The following is an 18,384-nucleotide window of genomic DNA, read 5'->3' as shown; positions in this document are numbered from 1 at the left end:
TCCCGCATGTTCCTGTAACTTACCAAGCATTTATGACATTGATTTTACAATCGGGCTGTTAACCCTCCCGCCCCTTCAGGCCTGCCAACCTTTTTGGCCTGAGCTGTCAATCAGGCACATCCTTAAGAAGAGCCACCCCGGCTTCTCACCTGTGTGCCAGCTAAGCCTGTGAGGAAGTCCCACAGCAGTGGCTGTTTGGTTTGGTTTAGCGTAGCTGTCTTTGTTTAAAATCAATGTGTCTTTTCTCAGACATACAGAACTTCGTCATAATGGAGTTTGAGGTTATAAACTGAGAGGTGAACTGTGTGTGTGTGTGTGTGTGCGCGTGTGTGTGTTTTAAACAAAACCTTACACATTCTTCCAAAAAGTTATTCCTCCTAAGATTTCTGGTAAACCTGCCTTCCCCATCTTTTCCCGAGGGGGAGCTGTTGGCTCACTGTGCAGTCAAGAATCAAGAAATGAGAAGAGAATGGGAAGATGGGGGTTGAGGAGGGAGGGAGACCAAACCCAGCCAAAACCTCCATCCGCTGTGTGTGAATGAGATGGTGGGTGGAGAAGCAGCCAAGTGTTCTCCAGGAAGGAGGTGCTGGGGAGGACGGTTGCCTGGGACTTGCAGGCTGGGATGGGGGCCATGTGAGGTGGCGTGTGAGGCTCAGTTGCCTGTAGGAGCAGCTCGGGGATGGAAGAAATACCCCTGCGATGTTGTTTCCACAGGAGCAGAGCAGCAGTGGGTGATCTGATGCCTCCCTCTCCAGGGATGGGAGGTCTCAGAGGGCAAATTCAGCTCAGTGGCATTTTGGAGTCAGAAGTGGAAACGCCCCAGGGGCTGAAGGACAGCTGCTTGGGTAGCTGCTAATAACCAGGAGGCAGGTGTGGAATGGGTTGGCCGAACCCAGCTGCCGTCTCTGTTTGCTGCTAAGGTCCTTGACAGCCAGCAGTACCCAGCCAGGGGTGACGGGGCGACAGCGACGCTGCGGGAGGGGGAGTCAGCCCACAGAGAGTCTGGGATGTTCTTCCTAGAAACACCAGGTGTATGTTTTGCACCCACACGTTTTTAGTCTGAAGCCAGCTGAGTCACAAGCAGGGGTGTCCTACGGGCTTGGAGGAGGAGAGGGGAGTTCAGAGATCTGCTTTCTCTGTTTCACAGTGTTTGGGGTGGCGTGGGGCCTATTTTAAGATTTTGCCCCTCAGTTTTACTGCTTGTGAAATGGGACGATGCTTCCCAGACCCTGAGAGGATGAGTGCCTTCAGGGGGATTTGCAGAGCTTGTAGGGCCTGCACACGTGCCCTCTGAGCAGTGCAGCCCTCAGTCGCTTTTCCTTGAACTTCTCAGACCAGGAACGTGGTCAGCAAAGGCAAGAGCAGCAACTTCACCTGTACATCAGTTAGCACAGGTTTGCCATTCTGGGGGCACAAGACCTTCCCCCTCACGTCTCTCCCTCCCCTGTGTTCCCCTGACCCACAGACAGCTGGGACGGCCGAGGGTGACACTGTGGTGTCTGTAATTATGAGGTAGAGAGCCGCCCTCCATGCCCTTGGTGGGGCCCGGGGAGGTGGTGTGGTCCTCCTCCTCCACTGGTGCTGTAGCCCAGCCTGATGCTAACACTGTGCTTGCAAAGAATGGGAATTCCAACTGATCTCCTGGGGTAGAGCAGCTGACAGTCTGAAGACAGAGGGAATCTCCTGACGCCCCTGTCCTATGCTCCCTGCTCCTGCCGCCAACCCCGGCCCTGACGCCTGGGGTGCCACCTGCCCTCTGCGTGTTGGACAGCATGGGGCAATCGCTGGGCCCCGCTGCCCCTGCGGTCTCTGTTGCGAGTGTGGACAGAAGCCTGTTAGAGTGCTCCATGTGGGACCTTAGCCTCGGCCCTCCTAACCTCTTTCCTTTCTCTCTCTCTTCCCCCTCTCTCCCTCCTCTCCCCCTTGCCTCCGCTCTTCAGGTCCGATCCGTACTGGGTGCAATGAAAGCTCCACGCAGGCCTTACCATGGAAGGCTGTGACTCGCCTGTCGTCTCGGGGAAGGACAATGGGTGTGGTATCCCTCAGCACCAGCAATGGACTGAACTCAACAGTACCCACCTCCCCGACAAACCCAGTAGCATGGAGCAGTCCACAAGCGAGAACCACGGGCCCCTGGACAGCCTGAGGGCCCCCTTCAATGAGCGCCTCGCGGAGAGCACCGCCCCGGCCGGCCCTGCCTCCGAGCCCGCTGGCAAGGAGGTCAGCTGCAACGAGTGCTCGGCCTCCTTCGCCAGCCTACAGACCTATATGGAGCACCACTGCCCCAGCGCGCGCCCCCCACTGCCCCTGAGGGAGGAGAGCGGGAGCGACACCAGTGAGGAGGGGGACGAGGAGAGTGATGTGGAGAACCTGGCTGGGGAGATAGTCTACCAGCCGGACGGCTCGGCCTACATTGTCGAGAGCCTGAGCCAGCTGACCCAAAGCGGGGGCGCCTGTGGCAGTGGCAGTGGGCCTCCCCCTCCGCTCTTTCTGAACTCTCTCCCCGGGGCGGGGGGCAAACAAGGGGACCCTTCTTGTGCTGCACCAGTCTACCCACAGATCATCAACACTTTCCACATAGCCTCATCCTTCGGGAAGTGGTTTGAGGGCCCAGACCAGGCTTTCCCGAATACCTCAGCCCTGACGGGGCTCAGCCCCGTCCTGCACAGCTTCCGCGTTTTCGACGTGAGACACAAAAGCAACAAGGATTACCTGAACAGCGACGGCTCGGCCAAAAGCTCCTGCGTATCCAAAGATGTTCCCAACAATGTGGACCTGTCCAAATTCGATGGCTTTGTGCTCTACGGCAAGAGGAAGCCCATCCTGATGTGTTTCTTGTGCAAACTCTCCTTCGGGTACGTCCGTTCCTTCGTGACCCACGCGGTGCACGACCATCGAATGACCCTGAGTGAAGACGAGCGGAAGATTCTTAGCAATAAGAACATCTCCGCTATCATCCAAGGGATTGGCAAAGACAAGGAACCCCTTGTAAGTTTTCTGGAACCAAAAAACAAAAACTTTCAGCACCCTTTAGTTTCCACAGCTAACCTCATAGGTCCCGGACACAGTTTTTATGGTAAATTTAGTGGCATTCGAATGGAAGGGGAGGAGGCTCTCCCAGCTGGCTCTGCAGCTGGCCCCGAGCAGCCCCAGCCTGGTCTCTTGACCCCCAGCACCCTCTTGAACCTTGGCGGGCTCACGAGCTCGGTCCTGAAGACCCCCATTACCTCAGTCCCCCTGGGGCCTCTGGCCTCCAGTCCTACCAAATCCTCAGAGGGCAAGGACTCTGGGGCAGCAGAAGGAGAGAAGCAAGAAGTGGGTGATCCAGATTGCTTCTCCGAGAAAGCAGAGCCAGCCGAGGAGGAGGTGGAGGAGGAGGAGGAAGAGGAGGAGGAGGCGGAGGAGGAGGAAGAGGAGGAAGAGGAGGAAGAAGAGGAGGAGGAAGACGAGGGTTGCAAAGGACTCTTTCCAAGCGAGTTGGACGACGAACTGGAGGACAGGCCCCACGAGGAGTCTGGGGCCGCGGCAGGTAGTAGCAGCAAAAAGGACCTTGCTCTCTCAAACCAAAGCATTTCTAACTCCCCCTTAATGCCTAATGTGCTCCAGACACTGTCGAGGGGCGCAGCTTCTACTAGTTCTAATTCTGCTTCTTCCTTTGTTGTCTTTGATGGTGCGAACAGGAGGAATCGTTTAAGCTTTAACAGTGAGGGCGTCAGGGCCAATGTGGCAGAGGGCGGCAGGAGGCTGGACTTTGCTGACGAAAGTGCCAATAAAGACAATGCCACAGCACCAGAACCAAATGAAAGCACAGAGGGTGACGATGGGGGCTTTGTCCCTCATCACCAGCACGCTGGCTCCCTCTGCGAGCTTGGGGTTGGGGAGTGCCCCTCGGGGAGCGGCGTGGAGTGCCCAAAATGCGACACGGTCCTGGGCTCCTCCCGCTCGCTGGGCGGCCACATGACCATGATGCATTCTCGTAACTCGTGTAAGACACTCAAGTGCCCCAAGTGCAACTGGCACTATAAGTACCAGCAGACACTGGAGGCGCACATGAAGGAGAAGCACCCGGAGCCGGGGGGCTCCTGTGTCTATTGCAAAAGCGGGCAGCCCCACCCTCGGTTGGCACGAGGGGAGAGCTACACGTGTGGTTACAAGCCTTTCCGCTGTGAGGTGTGTAACTACTCCACGACTACCAAAGGCAACCTCAGTATTCATATGCAGTCTGACAAGCATCTCAACAACATGCAGAACCTGCAGAACGGAGCGGGCGAGCAGGTCTTCAGCCACACAGCCGGGGCGGCGGCTGCAGCAGCTGCAGCGGCGGCCGCGGCGGCCAACATCAGCAGCTCCTGCGGGGCCCCCTCGCCCACAAAGCCAAAAACCAAACCCACCTGGAGGTGTGAGGTGTGTGATTATGAGACCAACGTGGCGAGGAACCTCCGCATCCACATGACCAGCGAGAAGCACATGCATAACATGATGCTCTTGCAGCAGAACATGACCCAGATTCAGCACAACCGCCACCTGGGCCTCGGCAGCCTGCCCTCGCCCGCCGAGGCCGAGCTTTATCAGTACTACCTGGCCCAGAACATGAACCTGCCCAACCTGAAGATGGACAACGCTGCCTCGGACACCCAGTTCATGATGAGTGGATTTCAGCTGGATCCCTCCGGGCCCGTGGCTGCCATGACGCCTGCTCTAGGTGAGGCTGACTCCGTGTTTGTTTGTTGCATGATGTGATGTAAACTGGGGGAAAGTGGAGACTAAACTGAGGTCGTGTGGATTTAGTTGATTTTTTTCTTCTGTTTTGTATAAGCTCAAGTATCTTAATAATCCGTCATTTTTCTCAAGAATCCCTTGGACTCTGTGTGCATGTGGAAGGGTGTATGCATTCAGCAGAGACGTGCTTACACTCCAGTTCCGCGGGCCAGGATTAAAATTGAAGTGTTTCCTCTGGTTTTTGGCTTCTGGTCAACCTTCCTTTCTGTTCCCATTCTTTCTTCCTCTGTCTCTTTCTCAATTTGAAAAATCACCACAATTATCCAAAACTTTTGGATTTCATTAAATATTTATTGAAACTTACAGGAAACTGGAGCTGGAGTTTTAAATAGGAACAATCATCTCTATAAGAAGAACTTGAAACTGGGGCATACTTTATTCAGATAACCAAAGGCTGGTTCTGTGCTGAACAGGGAGCCACCCAGAACTTTCTCGAGATTCTCCCATGTATTCACGGGGATCTCAGTGAAGGAGATGTGTTCTTTTCTTTTCTTATTTTGCATGGGTCGTTGGTGATTAGTATAGTTGGGAATTAAATTGCCCTGGGGCACCATAAGGACTGGTGTGACGGACGAAAATGAATAAGTTCTAAAATTGTACATCGAAGAAAGCTAAGTTTTAATATCAGTAAGACCCTGGTTAATGGAGCTTTGTTGCTATGAAAAATGATCCATGTTAGAGAAGGTGAATTGGCTGTGTCCAAACACCAAGTCTCACCGAGTGGCTTCACGGATCTAGATTGGAACCAGAGGATAGCATTTGGGTGCTTTACGTATAAAGAATCATGACCACTCCTGGGTGGAGCTTCTACAGCAAGAAAATGTACAGATCAGCTTCATGAGGACCAGTGGGGTGGTTGGACCACTCCCGCCCCCCACCTCTGCCTCCAACAGGCCTGTCCTGGTCTCCCCTGCTGGCCACGTGGGACCTGCAGTGATGGCCTGAATTAAGCAGCGTCCCCTTCCTGGCGTGGGAATAAGTTGTTCTCGGCAACAAAGTATAAGCGAGTACCTTTATTCTGGCGTGGTTTAGGTCCATGCTGGGGGGCAGAGCCTCATCAGTTGGAACAGTTTTATTTGCATGGTGTTTTATTGCTAATTGCTGCTGATGAGTTAACGTCTCATAACATTTAATTTGTTTTTCCTGCTATGCATTTAAATTTGAATCCTTGCTACTTTAATCTTGTTTTCTGTTTTGGAACACTGACCTGTTGATCCTTTATTACCGAGTGATTTGAAGTTGTCTCACTGGCTGTTGGTCATGGATGCAGAGGGAGAAGTTGTCTTATTTGTCCCCAGAGTAAACCACAGGGGAGACACAAACATCAAGGAATGGCATCATACTCTAGGGCTTTTAAAAACATTTATTTTATATAAAAGCCTACGGGAGTTGGGGTTTTCTAGTCTGGAGATTTAAAATCTGGAGGAGGCAGGTCTTGGAGTAAATCAAATGTGATGCAGGTGGGATGAAGGCACAGAAAATGGATGGGCTTATACAGGGTTGAAGTGAGATCTTTTTAATTGCCTTGAAAACCAGTAATTCTGACTTAGGCTTGAATGGAGAGGGAGAGAAATGTTTTGCTTTTATACCAAGTGTCTGAGTCTCATGCATGATGGGAAACCGGCACATGCGAAAGAAACAGAAGAATGAATCTCTGTGCTCTGGACATACATGGAAGATCTGCACTCTGTTTCTTAAAGAGAATGGAGTTCTTGCTTCTGAGGACCTAACTGTGGTCAGCCAAGGCCTTTGACTTTCCCGTGGCACTGCCTGTCAGCTGAGGCACGCCTCTGCAAACCTCCCATGTCTGCCTCAGGCCACAAGCGCTGTCAGGATGGAACCAGAGCCAAAAATGCTTTGTGCTGGGGCCTGGCTGGGTGTGGGTACGTGGGGCATGTCCAGAGGACTTGTAATTTAGGTCGTGTGACCTCAGTGGAAGCCGATGTATACGAATGAGAAGAGCCGTGCCTTTCCATTCTCTCTGCTGTTCTGCTGGTTCTTTTACCATTGAGGGACGGCTGTAGGTTATTAGATATACTGGGCTCTGTAGGGGAAATATTTTCTTAGTGAAATACACTCTTGCTCACAAAGTTATTCTCATACTTCCTTTGACAGAACCTTCTCTTTCGTGATTTAAAAAAAAAGGACATGCTGATTCTGGGATTCTTTCTAGAGGCGTTTAAGGAAAGGCTCATCACCATTGGACTGGTTTGGTTGGATTTGCCACCATTTGTAGACAAGACACAGACTTGACATGATCTCAATATCTTTCCGAACATTCCTTTACACTCTCAGGTTGAGCACTGATAGCTTGCAGGGGCATCCGTGTGTTTTCCAAGTAGCCAGCCGGCAGCAGGGCACCTGCATGAGGTTTAATAGGCCACCTGCTGCTGCCTTTGAGTCTGGAAGGTGTGTTTTTCATCCATGTACCTCTCTGACGATGTTGCTAATGGGCAGGCTCATGTGCCAGAGTATAAAATTCCAGTGTCAAAGTCAGGTGCATATAGGGAGATGGTGGCTCAGTTCTTTCCAAGATCATCTGTCTGTCCAGCCTGGCTCAGAGGAAACACCTGCTAAGTTCTCATTTACAGGGGCTGTCCTCATCCCTGTGAATCAGGGCAAGTGCTACTTCTTAGGCCCTGAATTAGTTCCTTCCAGTTCTGTGGATTTGTACAATTCTAAGCCCTGGGCTTGTCTAAGGTTTGGTTCGCAGGAGGAATTTTGGACTGCCTGTTGCCCTCATTTCACTGCTTCTGTTCTTGATTTGCGTTTCAGTTTGATAGCTTGGAATGGGAATAGGGACTTCTTCCTCTGCATGTCTGAGGACTTCCCCTTTGCACTGAAGCATCCAACGAGACAGTTGAATTTTTCTTTAGCGGGATATTGACATGCTGAGGTTAAATTTAAAAAGTAGAGAAGGTTTGATGCTTCAGGTGTTTGGCACGAGAAACAAATATGTGTTCGCTCTTTGTCTCATGCTCCGGGCAGTCTCTGCTTTCACTGCATACTCTGTATGTTTCTTGGGCACTGCCTGGTCTTAGTCCCCATGAAGGGACAGAGTTTTTAGGTTTTTTCCCCCTCTTTCTCTTTCTTGTCCTAAAAAATGGCTCTTTTCACCAGGAGAGATCGCAGGACGGAAGACGAGCAGAAAGCTTCCTGACCCTTCTGGAATGCACATGCGAAAGATTTCTGTGGCTTGCTAAACTGTCCGCAGGCTCCACATGCGGCTGGTCTGCTCAGTAGAGCCTGTACTGACTGACCTTACTTGATGTGCCTCATGGAGCATAAATAAGAAAATCATTTAAAAATATATATAATGTCTCGTCTTTGATTAACCGCTGACTTGGATTCTAATCAGTCATTAAAAGAAAAATAACTTCAGCCCAACCACATGCAAAAGGTCAAGTTTAAATATCAGTCGGGGAGAGGCAGGGCCAGACACACCTCAAGTGCGCATGCGTTTAGGGGAGAGGCAGGAAATAGAGACCGATGCTCAGCATTTTCCTTGACTGTTTACCTCTTATGATGGAGGGAAGGCTGTTCTTTCCAAGCCTTTCTCGTGATGCAAATAAGAACTTGCACTATTAATTTTATGCTGGTAAATGAGAGCCCATCCCTACTTTATACAGGGCAGTGATGGACCAAAAACAGGTGGAAAGAGAGGAGCACAGTCTTCTTGGATTCTTTTTTTTGGTGGTCAGGGGCGGGGACCCTGAGCCGACCTTTGCCTTTCTCTGCCCATTCCAGACCCACTTTCCAGTTCACGTCCCAACCCTTTTTACCCTTGTCTGGCACAGCAGACATTTGGGCATCTGTGCAGGAAGCTGGGCCTTTCTGGAGGTTCAGTGAGGAGGAGACTGGCCCGCTGTCCTAAAGAAGATGGGGACACAGGCCAGCACGTGGTTCTGAGAGGGTGACTTACGACAAAGGAGAATGTGCCATGTGCCACAACAGACCTGCATTTCATGTAGGGTGGAGCTTAGAGAAAGGAACAGATTGTACACTCACAGGGTTGTGGGAGGAGCTGGTGCCGTTGACTGGCAGGTAGGATATAGATTGGAGGGTGGGGGTGATGAGCTCATTCCTGAAATCTCAGATTCAGACCTGCACTGACCAGTACAGTAGCCACTAGCCACATGTGGCCACCTAAACTTAAATGAATTGAAAGTAAATAAAACATTCAGTTTCTCAATTGCACCTTTACTGATATTCAAGTGCTCAGTGGCTCCAGGTGGCTAATGACTGCTCTGCCACACAGTGCAGATACAGCACAGAATGTTTCCGTTACTTTAGAAAGTTCTCTTGGATGATGCTGCTTTAGATAAATTCTGATTTGCCATAAAGGCTTGGTATCTTGGATCACAGCTCTAACTCATTTCCAACTATTCAGGGTCTGGAGTTTCAGATTCTGTTATGTCCAGTGAATGATGCTTATTTCTATCTTTTTCTTCGATCAGAGAGAGGAACTAAATTGAAATGTTCAGAAGGTTCCCACCTTTTCTAGGTATTCTTCTCCAAAAGGACAAAAAGAACCCAACCATAAAGCCTTCCACAAATTTTAGAAAGATCCAAACGCATGGAGTTGATTTTGTTGGTTATTTTTCTAGCTGGTAGCAGCACCTTGCAACACCGGAAATGAGATCTTTTTTCTTCTTGAACCCATGCTGAGGGGAGGGGAAGGCAGGGAGGTGCCTCCATTATGGCTGCAGCTATGAGCCTGGCCCCTGATTCTCTTTTCCTCTCCTTCCCCACAGTGGGCGGTGAGATCCCCCTAGACATGCGGCTCGGGGGCGGGCAGCTGGTGTCGGAGGAGCTGATGAACCTGGGCGAGAGCTTCATCCAGACCAATGACCCGTCGCTGAAGCTCTTCCAGTGTGCTGTCTGCAACAAGTTCACCACAGACAACCTGGACATGCTGGGGCTGCACATGAATGTGGAGCGCAGCCTCCCGGAGGATGAGTGGAAGGCCGTGATGGGGGACTCGTACCAGTGCAAGCTCTGCCGCTACAACACCCAGCTCAAGGCCAACTTCCAGCTGCACTGCAAGACAGACAAGCACGTGCAGAAGTACCAGCTGGTGGCCCACATCAAGGAGGGTGGCAAAGCCAACGAGTGGCGGCTCAAGTGTGTGGCCATCGGCAACCCCGTGCACCTCAAGTGCAACGCCTGTGACTACTACACGAACAGCTTGGAGAAGCTACGGCTGCACACAGTCAACTCCAGGCATGAGGCCAGCCTGAAGTTGTACAAGGTAAGACCCCGGCTGTCTCCTGAAGCAGTCAGTGGGCAGCTCCCTGAATGATGAGGAGGGCTGGGGTGAAAGGTTAAGGGGGGAAGTTTTTGGATTACGCCTGCTATTCTAAGTACTGTAGATATTTAGCTAATATTCTAGAAAGGGATAAAAGAATATAGTGCATGTGAGGTATGAAAAACTACAGTTATTCAACATATCTCTTCTTGAGAGAAGGAAAAATCCATCCCTTGGTGCTTCTAGAGGTCTCAGCCTGCATCCGGAGGGTTGCTGGCTGGATGGCGACCTGGAGTTGGATGGGGACAAGTCCTCATTTGCTTCCTCGTGTAGCTGCAGTGTGGTGGCAGAGTTCAGCTGGTACCCGAAGGTTCTCTCTGTGGGTGCCCCATTTGGGAGGGGCAGGTTCTATTTCCAGCAGCCCAGTACTATCACATTGTTCCTCTTACCCCTCAACCGCCTTTACAGTTGACGTGTTTCCCTTACAGTTGGCAGTTTCCCTAGTTCTGGCTTTCGTGCACCTCGGTGGCCCTGTGTTTCCCCTCCCCTGCTCCTCTTGTTCATTGTATCTCATTATTTCCTTTTTAAAAAATCTCTTCTCTCCTAGATGTCCTTTGGGTGCTATGTGCATTTATCCATTCATTTGTCTGTGTTCCTTCAACAGATACACATTAAGCAATTCTATATACGGAGCACTGTTCTGGGCACATGGCTGCATCTACGCACAGAATAAACGAAAGTCCCTGCCCTCAGGGGTTTTGGGGGTGGGTTGGGAATGGGCGATTAAACACAATGAATAAATTATATAGTAGGCTAGAAGGTGGCAAATGCTGTGGGGAAAGCTAGGGTCCGGTAGGGGCTCCTTTGTTCTCTTCCTTGTGTTCTCAGGTTCGCGCCTCCTTTCTCTTTCTCCTTTTTGTGTTCCTTTTTCCAGGCCTCTCCCATCTTCCTCCTCTTGTGCTGGCCCCTCTCCCCTCCTTCCCTCGTTCCTCCTTCCCACTCCTTTCAGCCTCTCCCCGGCCCCTCCGGTCAGTTTCTCAGTCCGTGGGCGGTAACGAGAAGGAGGTGCTCAGATACTGTAAATAGTCCTTTCACTTGCACGGCAGAATTGCTCCAGACGTTTCTATTGATTTTCACTGGACTTAAAGCCTCACCTTTTTCTCTAATCATCCCATAATGGCTTTAGTATGAACAATCAGGTACAAATCGCCATAAATCTACCCAGCCTCCTTCTACATACGTTCCACGCCCTCACTCTCTCCATTTTCCTCCCTTTGTTGTCGGTCTCTCCTCTTTCCTTTCACACCAGTTCCCACATCTTCGGGCCAGGGAACGGTCAGTATCTGCTGACCCTGAGCTACTCTCACCCCCTGCTACTCACTGTGATTTTCAGCAGAGACTGCAGATAAGGAGGCCTCTGTGGCGTTGATAACTTGAGGCATTTTACGGTTGCTGGTTTCGAGGCCGAGGAGGGGCCTGTGTAGCTTTGGATGAGAACCTGTTTTAGGGAGAGGAGGAGAAAACAGGGATGAGGCAGTGGGAATAGAATGTTCTGGAATTGACCACTGACTGTGGTGTGAACGAGCCCCACTGGTGCTGTGGGGAAGGTCTGGATTCCACATAGCCAGCCCCCTTGTCCTAAGTGACCAAGAACCTCACTGGGTGGCTTAGTTTTGGGCCACCTTTGATATAAAAGGCTCCTTGCGGTCAGTTTAAACTGGAGGTCTTAACTGGCCGCAGGGTGGTGCCAATGTGGTCAAGAAAACCTGATGGAAAATCCAGTGGAAAAAAGTTTCCAAAGGGCCCGACTGAGCAAAATTAGTACAAAGGGCTCGATGTGGCCACAGAAGGTTGTTGCAACTTTGATGAAGGTCGTTTAGAGGTGGCGCGAAGCCAGCCTCTTCCATCCAAGGAAAAAATTGCCCTTCAAATTATAAAATGTGCACAGTGGTGATTAACTCCATGCTCTGCCCTCCAGTAAGAGTCCAGCAGGCCCCTGGCATGGCTTCGGAAGGGCCTAGAACCAGGAGGAATTACAGAACGTCCCTCGTTGGTACCTGCCCCGCATCCAGGGGTCACAAGTTGAGTCAGTGTTAGTGTGGATGTGAGGGCAGCAGTGTGTTTCCACTGGGGTTTTGTTGAACTGGCTCTGGACACTCATCCTCCCCGGCCTTAATCTTCTCATTTTTTTAAAGATGGAGAAAACTCCTGCTCCAAAAGGTCAGTGTTCGGGAAAAAAAAAAACCCCAAAAGGTCAGTGTTGGTAGAAAGGCCATAGGTGTTGGGGTGCTGGATTGAACGTCGGAGAGGTGCCCAAACACTGCATTCGGGTGGCACACCCTGGGGCGTGACCAGCCCCCACATTCAGGGCAGAATTCCCTGTGTCATCAGTCTGGTCTCATTAGTCCTTGGGCAATGAACGTCCCTCAGCCTGCTGTGGCTCTGAGGTGGGGTGGGGACCTTTCCCACCCACTCCTGGTGACACGGAGACAGGCTTACCATTCCAGTGCCCTCATCTCACCTTTTTGTCGCACGATGTGACTAAGACAAACTTCTGCCAGGGAGGGGGGCTCCCTTAGCCGGGTTGCGTGACTCCACGGGTTTGGGGTGGGGACTGGAGGTGGTTTGAGAGAGAGAGTTTTTCTCTAGGCCCTGGTGTGGCCTGTAGTAAATGGAGATTGATTGCATGTTATTTTTCCTCTTGCTAATGTAATCCATTAGCCCAGCACATGCATAATCAGTTTAGTGCACAGTTAACTGGATGTAATCGAGTTCTTTACTGTCTGCTAGAGAAACAGCTCCAGATGCTGCTGACCCGGGAAGGGCACCAGGCTTCTCACACAGTCCTCCTGACTCACCCTTCCCAGTCCCCACCCACCCCACCCCACCCCACCCCTCTGGCAATGTGTTCATTATCGGTTGGGGAGACTCCCTAACTTGCTCTCTGCTGCACCTACTCAAGTGGCCGTGAGGCATCGGACTTCCTGAAGGGTCTCCCACCCTCTCTTTCAGCCGAGGCTTCTATTCCCCTCCTCTGCCTTTTTCATGTCGGAGGAGAGAGCAACAGTCTCGGGAGATGCAAGTAGAGGCACAGCTTTCCGGTTTGTCATTCGACCTCACACCGGCCCAGGGTCACTTCTCTCGGCGTCATAAGTACTGGGGCATGTTGCTGTGTGAGGACTGAATTGTCTGAAAAATGTGAGATAATTTCTAATCTGGACACGAGAGAGGGTTGGACTGATGTGCTAAAAACCCAAATGATTCCCAAAACCTGGGGGTAGTATCTCCATTGCCTGAAACTGTCTAGTTTTGATGATTGTGTGGGAGCAGTTTTAAAATCAGAACTAATGTTTGACGAGGTCTTCCTCCCGCCTCCTGGGGGTGTAAGGGAGTGGGGCGGGGGGCGTCTGGAGACCCCCAGGTATCGGGTGGAAGATGTTTACTCTTCTCTGGGCAGCCAGGCTGTCTTTGTGAAGAGCTCACAGTCGGATGCCTCGAGTGAATATGTGTGTGTGTGTGTGTGTGTGTGTGTGTGTGTGTGTGTGAGAGAGAGAGAGAGAGAGAGACTCAGTCCAGCCCCTAGTGGTCATGTGTCCAGTTCTCACACCTGTCATCATGAGACATTGCGATTGATCAAAACGGCAAGAAGGCCAACAGCCCCCGTCCAGCCTAGGGGGTGTGCTCTTGGTTTTTCTCCATAATGATTCACCTGAGCCAGAATGGAAGTGTGGTGTAGAAAAGGTACTTACTTGTCTCTCGTTAGGGCTTGTGCTCCAGAACACGAATCCTGCACTTTTCTGCGTTCCTGAGTGTGTGGCTCCTGTCTCAGAGGACCTGCATCGAGGCCCCACCCTCCCCCTCCTCCCAGCCGAAGAAATGTGGCCGCTCTTGCTTGTCTGCGATAGGGCAGCAGCAGATAACAGCAGTCCGCCCTTATCTGCTGGGGGTATATTCTAAGACCCTCAGTGGATGCTTGAACATACTAAGATTTTTTTCTATATATACACACTTAGGATAAAGTTTAATTTGTAAATTAGGCTCAGTAAGAGATTAACAACAACCAGTAATAAAAAAGGACAATTGTAACAATATACTGTAATTAAAGTTGTGGATGTGGCATGAAGTGACATGAGGGTGACTTGAACCCAAGCGCTCTGATACAACAGCAGTCGATCTGATGACCAAGGCTCAGTGACAAATGGGTGGGAGTGGACACAGCATGGATGCGCTGGACAAAGGAACTGATTCACATCCCACACAGGATGGAGTGAGCTTTCATCCTGCTGTTCAGAACATTGTGCAACGAACAAATTATGAGTTATTTTTGGAATTTTTCAATTAATATTCTTGGGCTGTGGTGGACAGTGGAGAACAAACCACGGAAAGTGAAACCGCGGATAAGGCAGGGACTGCTGTGCTGCCCTCCGCCCTCCTCTGTGCCATCCTGCGTTCCTGAGTGTGGGTTCAGGGTTGGCGTGGGCCCTGCTGTGCTTACCCGGCCTTGCCTGCCATGTGGCGCCCTGGTGAGCTCTGAAATCTGTCGTGTTTTCTGCTCCAGGGAGGAGGAGGCAGAAAGGGCAGTTGGCGATCAGTACACACCTGCCAACTATTAGAATCTGGTTTTCACTTTGATGTTTTTCTTCACCTGAGAGTCATTGGAATGGAAATCCATCAACTTGAGCAGATAGATTAAGACCCCACCAGAATCTATTACTCAAACAGTTCCCAGCTGAAGTTCCTTTGATTGGGCCAAGCCCAAAGGTTTCATATTAATCTTAAATTAGACACAAAGAAGGTTGTCTACCACAGAGTTGGGTCTGGGCCCCATGTGAGCTGCCTTGGGCCAGCCAGGCAAACCGACGGGGAGATGCCAACTCTGCTTGGCTTTAAACAGAAATACGGCACTGATTGAAAAACACACCCAAATTCTCCGCAGAGCTGACTTTCACTTTTGCCATTCTGTTAGGCTTATGCAAGACGAAGGGAGGCAGTAAGAAACCCTTTGCCAGACTCTGCATTACTTTAGAACCCATCTTCTCAGTTCTTTCCTTGATGGATAAACTCATTGGCACTCATGCTCCAAGCAGGGCCCTAAATTCATTACTGGGTGAATGAACAAATTGGAAGATATAAAAGTCAAATATTTGCTTTGCCGTCTGCATTTCTTCATGCTCCTTTATGGGTGCACTGGGATGCGGTGGGGGGCTCAGGGAGACAGCTGGTGGCCTTTGTTTCGTGGGGAAAGCAAAAAGCATAAATCCTCTGGTGAGCCCCCTCCCTCCTGGGCCTGTCTGTCCTGGCGTGGCTGCGTGTCCGAAGCGCCGGGGTGAGTGTCATCTGGTTCACATCGTCGTTCTGGAACCAGTTTCCTCAAACCTTGTTTTCTCATTAGGATGACTTTTTTTTTAAGTGCATACTTCTGCCTTCTTCTCCCCATTCCTTGGTGCCCTCAACCAAAAATGAAAGGAGGGGATGTTTTCGTGTGGTTGATTTAGAAGGTGTGAAGGGCCAGATGTTTTGGTAAATTTTAGCACAGTTAGCCTTCATGCCCTCTGTCTCCTGGAGCAGCTGGGGGTCTGAAGTTCATTTCCCCAACTTAATGGCTACACTTAGGGGACGCAGGGTTCCTGCAGCTGGGCCGGGAGACTGCACGTGGGTCCCCTGGTCATTGAACAGAGCCCAGGGCAGCCAAGGCACTATTTCTGGCCACAGTTAACTGTAGGGGGAAAATAGGAAACTGGAAATACATGCATATTTTTTAATAGAGGGCATGCTCCTGCCATGAGAAAGTTCACCCTTCACTGTGGTAGGAACCATGGCTCATGTGTGATGCAGGGCTGTAGGGCCATCGACTTTCCATGTGTGCAGTGCGAGAGGCAGTTCCACGCTGCAGAGGCTTCTTGCCCTCACCTCTGTCTAGAGCCATCCCACCCCTCTTCCTCTCAGTCCCCCCAGTGGGTAGTATTTTGTCTGACACATTCATTCAGCCTGTTGTCTTTAAGCACAGCTTTGCCCTGACCCCTCTGGCTACGGTACCGCACACGCCCTGGTGTCCAAAAGGCAGGGTCAGTGTCATCCTTGGGCTCTGCGCTTTAGACGCCACACAGTGGGACTGAAATCTTATTAGACGTGCATATTTTCTAAAAGTCCAGTACTAAGTATGCCACCTGTTGAAAAACCAGTTTTACAGACATTGACTGTAACACTTTCCTCATTTTTCCAAAAGCTTTTAGTATTTTTGTGGACTCTTTTTTTTTAATCCTTTTGTGGATAGTAGAGAATTGATCAGTCCCTATTTTAATACTCTGTTCTTCATTATTTCTTCTAAGACTAGAATTACATGTTACCTCAAATGTAAGCTAATAATAAAATGTGGATTTATTTTTAGGGTAAAAATAATTAGTATGAGTAAATATGTTCACTGTAGAATATTTGAAAACCCCAGGGAAGTAGAAGAGAAAATAAATACTATCCTAATCCTACCATACAACATATTTTTATTTCCTTTTTTTTTTTTTTTTTTGCATATAGCACAGGCATTGTGCAAAACCGGACCTGAACCCTTTCTCATAGCTTTAATTCTTTTTCATTCATTTTTAAAATGGGAATTTCTTTTTTTAATCTATTTTCCAGAAACAAATCACTATTAGATTTAAACTATACCCTTTTGAGGTTTATTTTCCTGGTTTATACTAATATTCTCTTAAGAAATCTTCATGTACACATGCTTTTGGCTTGCTTTATTCATGTAACTTTTTATCCTGAAAATCATTTCTGGTCAGCACCTGTATATCTAATTCACTCCTTTTGTGGCTACATAGTATCCCACTTATTAACTGTCATGAAGATGGCAGAAATCCTCATTCGTTTGCTACTGATTTGCCAAATATTGTCAAGTCTTTTCAGTTTGTGTCTTTTAATATATAGTATTTTAGAAAAAAGTGAGTAGTTGATCTTATTAGAAAATGAGAAACAAGCCCTGGCTGGTGTAGCTCAGTGGATTGAGCACAGGCCTGCGAACCAGAGGATCATGGTTCGGTTCCCAGTCAGGGCACATGCCTGGGTTGCAGGCCAATTCCCAGCAGGGGATGCACCAAAGGCAACCATACATTGATGTTTCTCTCCCTCTCTCCTTTCCCCTCTAAAGATAAATAAATCAATCAATTAATTTTAAAAAAGAAAGAAAATAACGAGAAATGAACAGTGAGCGACAGGCCGGTCTCACTGACGTGTGCCGAGATGATTTGTGGTGCTTTGAGACTGGGAACAAATGCGCACGTGTGTACACACATCTCTGCACTTGTGCCGTTCCAGGAAGTGGGGCCACTGGGTTCCCAGGGGTAGTGCCCGCGAGTCTTGTGCTTTTTTCTGGCTCTTCAGAAAGAAGAGGACCATCCCCTTACCTCCCCCACTAGGTGAGGCTGAAGCCCCCACACAGTGACCAACGCTTCAGATTGGAAAAATTGTTCTGCTGTGGGTCCATAACTATTAGGTAGGGTGAACATTTTTTATGTATTCCTTGGCTGTTTGTATGTCTGTAGCCGCTTCCCTGTCCAGGGCTGGTGCCCTGTATTTTTCTTGGTTCATTCCTTTATCTGGCCAGTTTACAAGAGCACTTGGGTTATCAGGACCCACAGTCCCCACACTAGTTTCTCCCTGTAGCTACTTAATCCACTCATGCTGTGTTGTAACATACAGAAAGTTTTCATCTGTGTGCTGCCCAGTTGGTACATATTTTTGTAGCGCTTCTAACTTTTCTCTTTCTCCAGGGAAGTTTTCTTTTTCTAACATCATAAAAATAATAAAAATTATAGCCAACACCCACACAGTGTTTATTACAAGCCAGAAACTTATCCTGGTCTCACACATACTAACTGATTTAAATGTGTGTTGGTTTGCCTATATTCATGTGGGGAAACTGAGGCAGAGAGCAGTTACGACTCATAAGCTGCTAAGTGTTGTTGGAGTTGGAGCTCAAACCCAGGCTGATTGGCCTTACTTCGTCAACATCTTCAGAATCTGCCCCCAGCCCCATTCATGTCTTTAATTTATGAGGAATGTGTGTTGTGTAGTGTGCACGGGGCATTGCAGGGCTCGGTTTCTGAGTATTGTGTGAGTTAGAACTGCATTCTCTGTCCGATTGGATGGTTGGCTTTCCAGCCGTTTCTTCAGTGAGCACCCCCCCCCCCACGATGGAAAAGCCACGTTTAGTGTCCCAGTTCTCCGCACCTTGCAGAGTGTCCCTCAAACACTCCACGGAGTGAGGTCAGTCCAGACACACACCGTTGTTTGTCGAAAGCACAAGAGGGAAGAGAGAGACACAATTCTCCTTTCAAGGCATGTAAAGTCTTGTGGAT

At 49.7% G+C, this 18,384-nt stretch overlaps 1 protein-coding gene across 1 annotated transcript in view; it reads left to right on the top strand.

The window, feature by feature from the left end:
* ZFHX3 (zinc finger homeobox 3) overlaps window positions 1-18,384 on the top strand; it is a 234,745-nt gene that overhangs the window by 71,768 nt on the left and 144,593 nt on the right. Inside the window, exons 2-3 of the mRNA XM_037063746.1 lie at window positions 1,941-4,702; window positions 9,534-10,030. Coding sequence (XP_036919641.1) covers window positions 1,987-4,702; window positions 9,534-10,030 — 3,213 coding nt within the window. The 5' untranslated portion in view covers window positions 1,941-1,986. The remainder of the gene's footprint in view (window positions 1-1,940; window positions 4,703-9,533; window positions 10,031-18,384) is intronic.

This window comes from Sturnira hondurensis, unplaced genomic scaffold (assembly GCF_014824575.4).
Source record: "Sturnira hondurensis isolate 20B ecotype Veracruz unplaced genomic scaffold, ASM1482457v3 Scaffold0014745, whole genome shotgun sequence".
Classification (NCBI taxonomy): domain Eukaryota; kingdom Metazoa; phylum Chordata; class Mammalia; order Chiroptera; family Phyllostomidae; genus Sturnira; species Sturnira hondurensis.
This window is presented reverse-complemented; position numbering and strand designations above follow the sequence as displayed.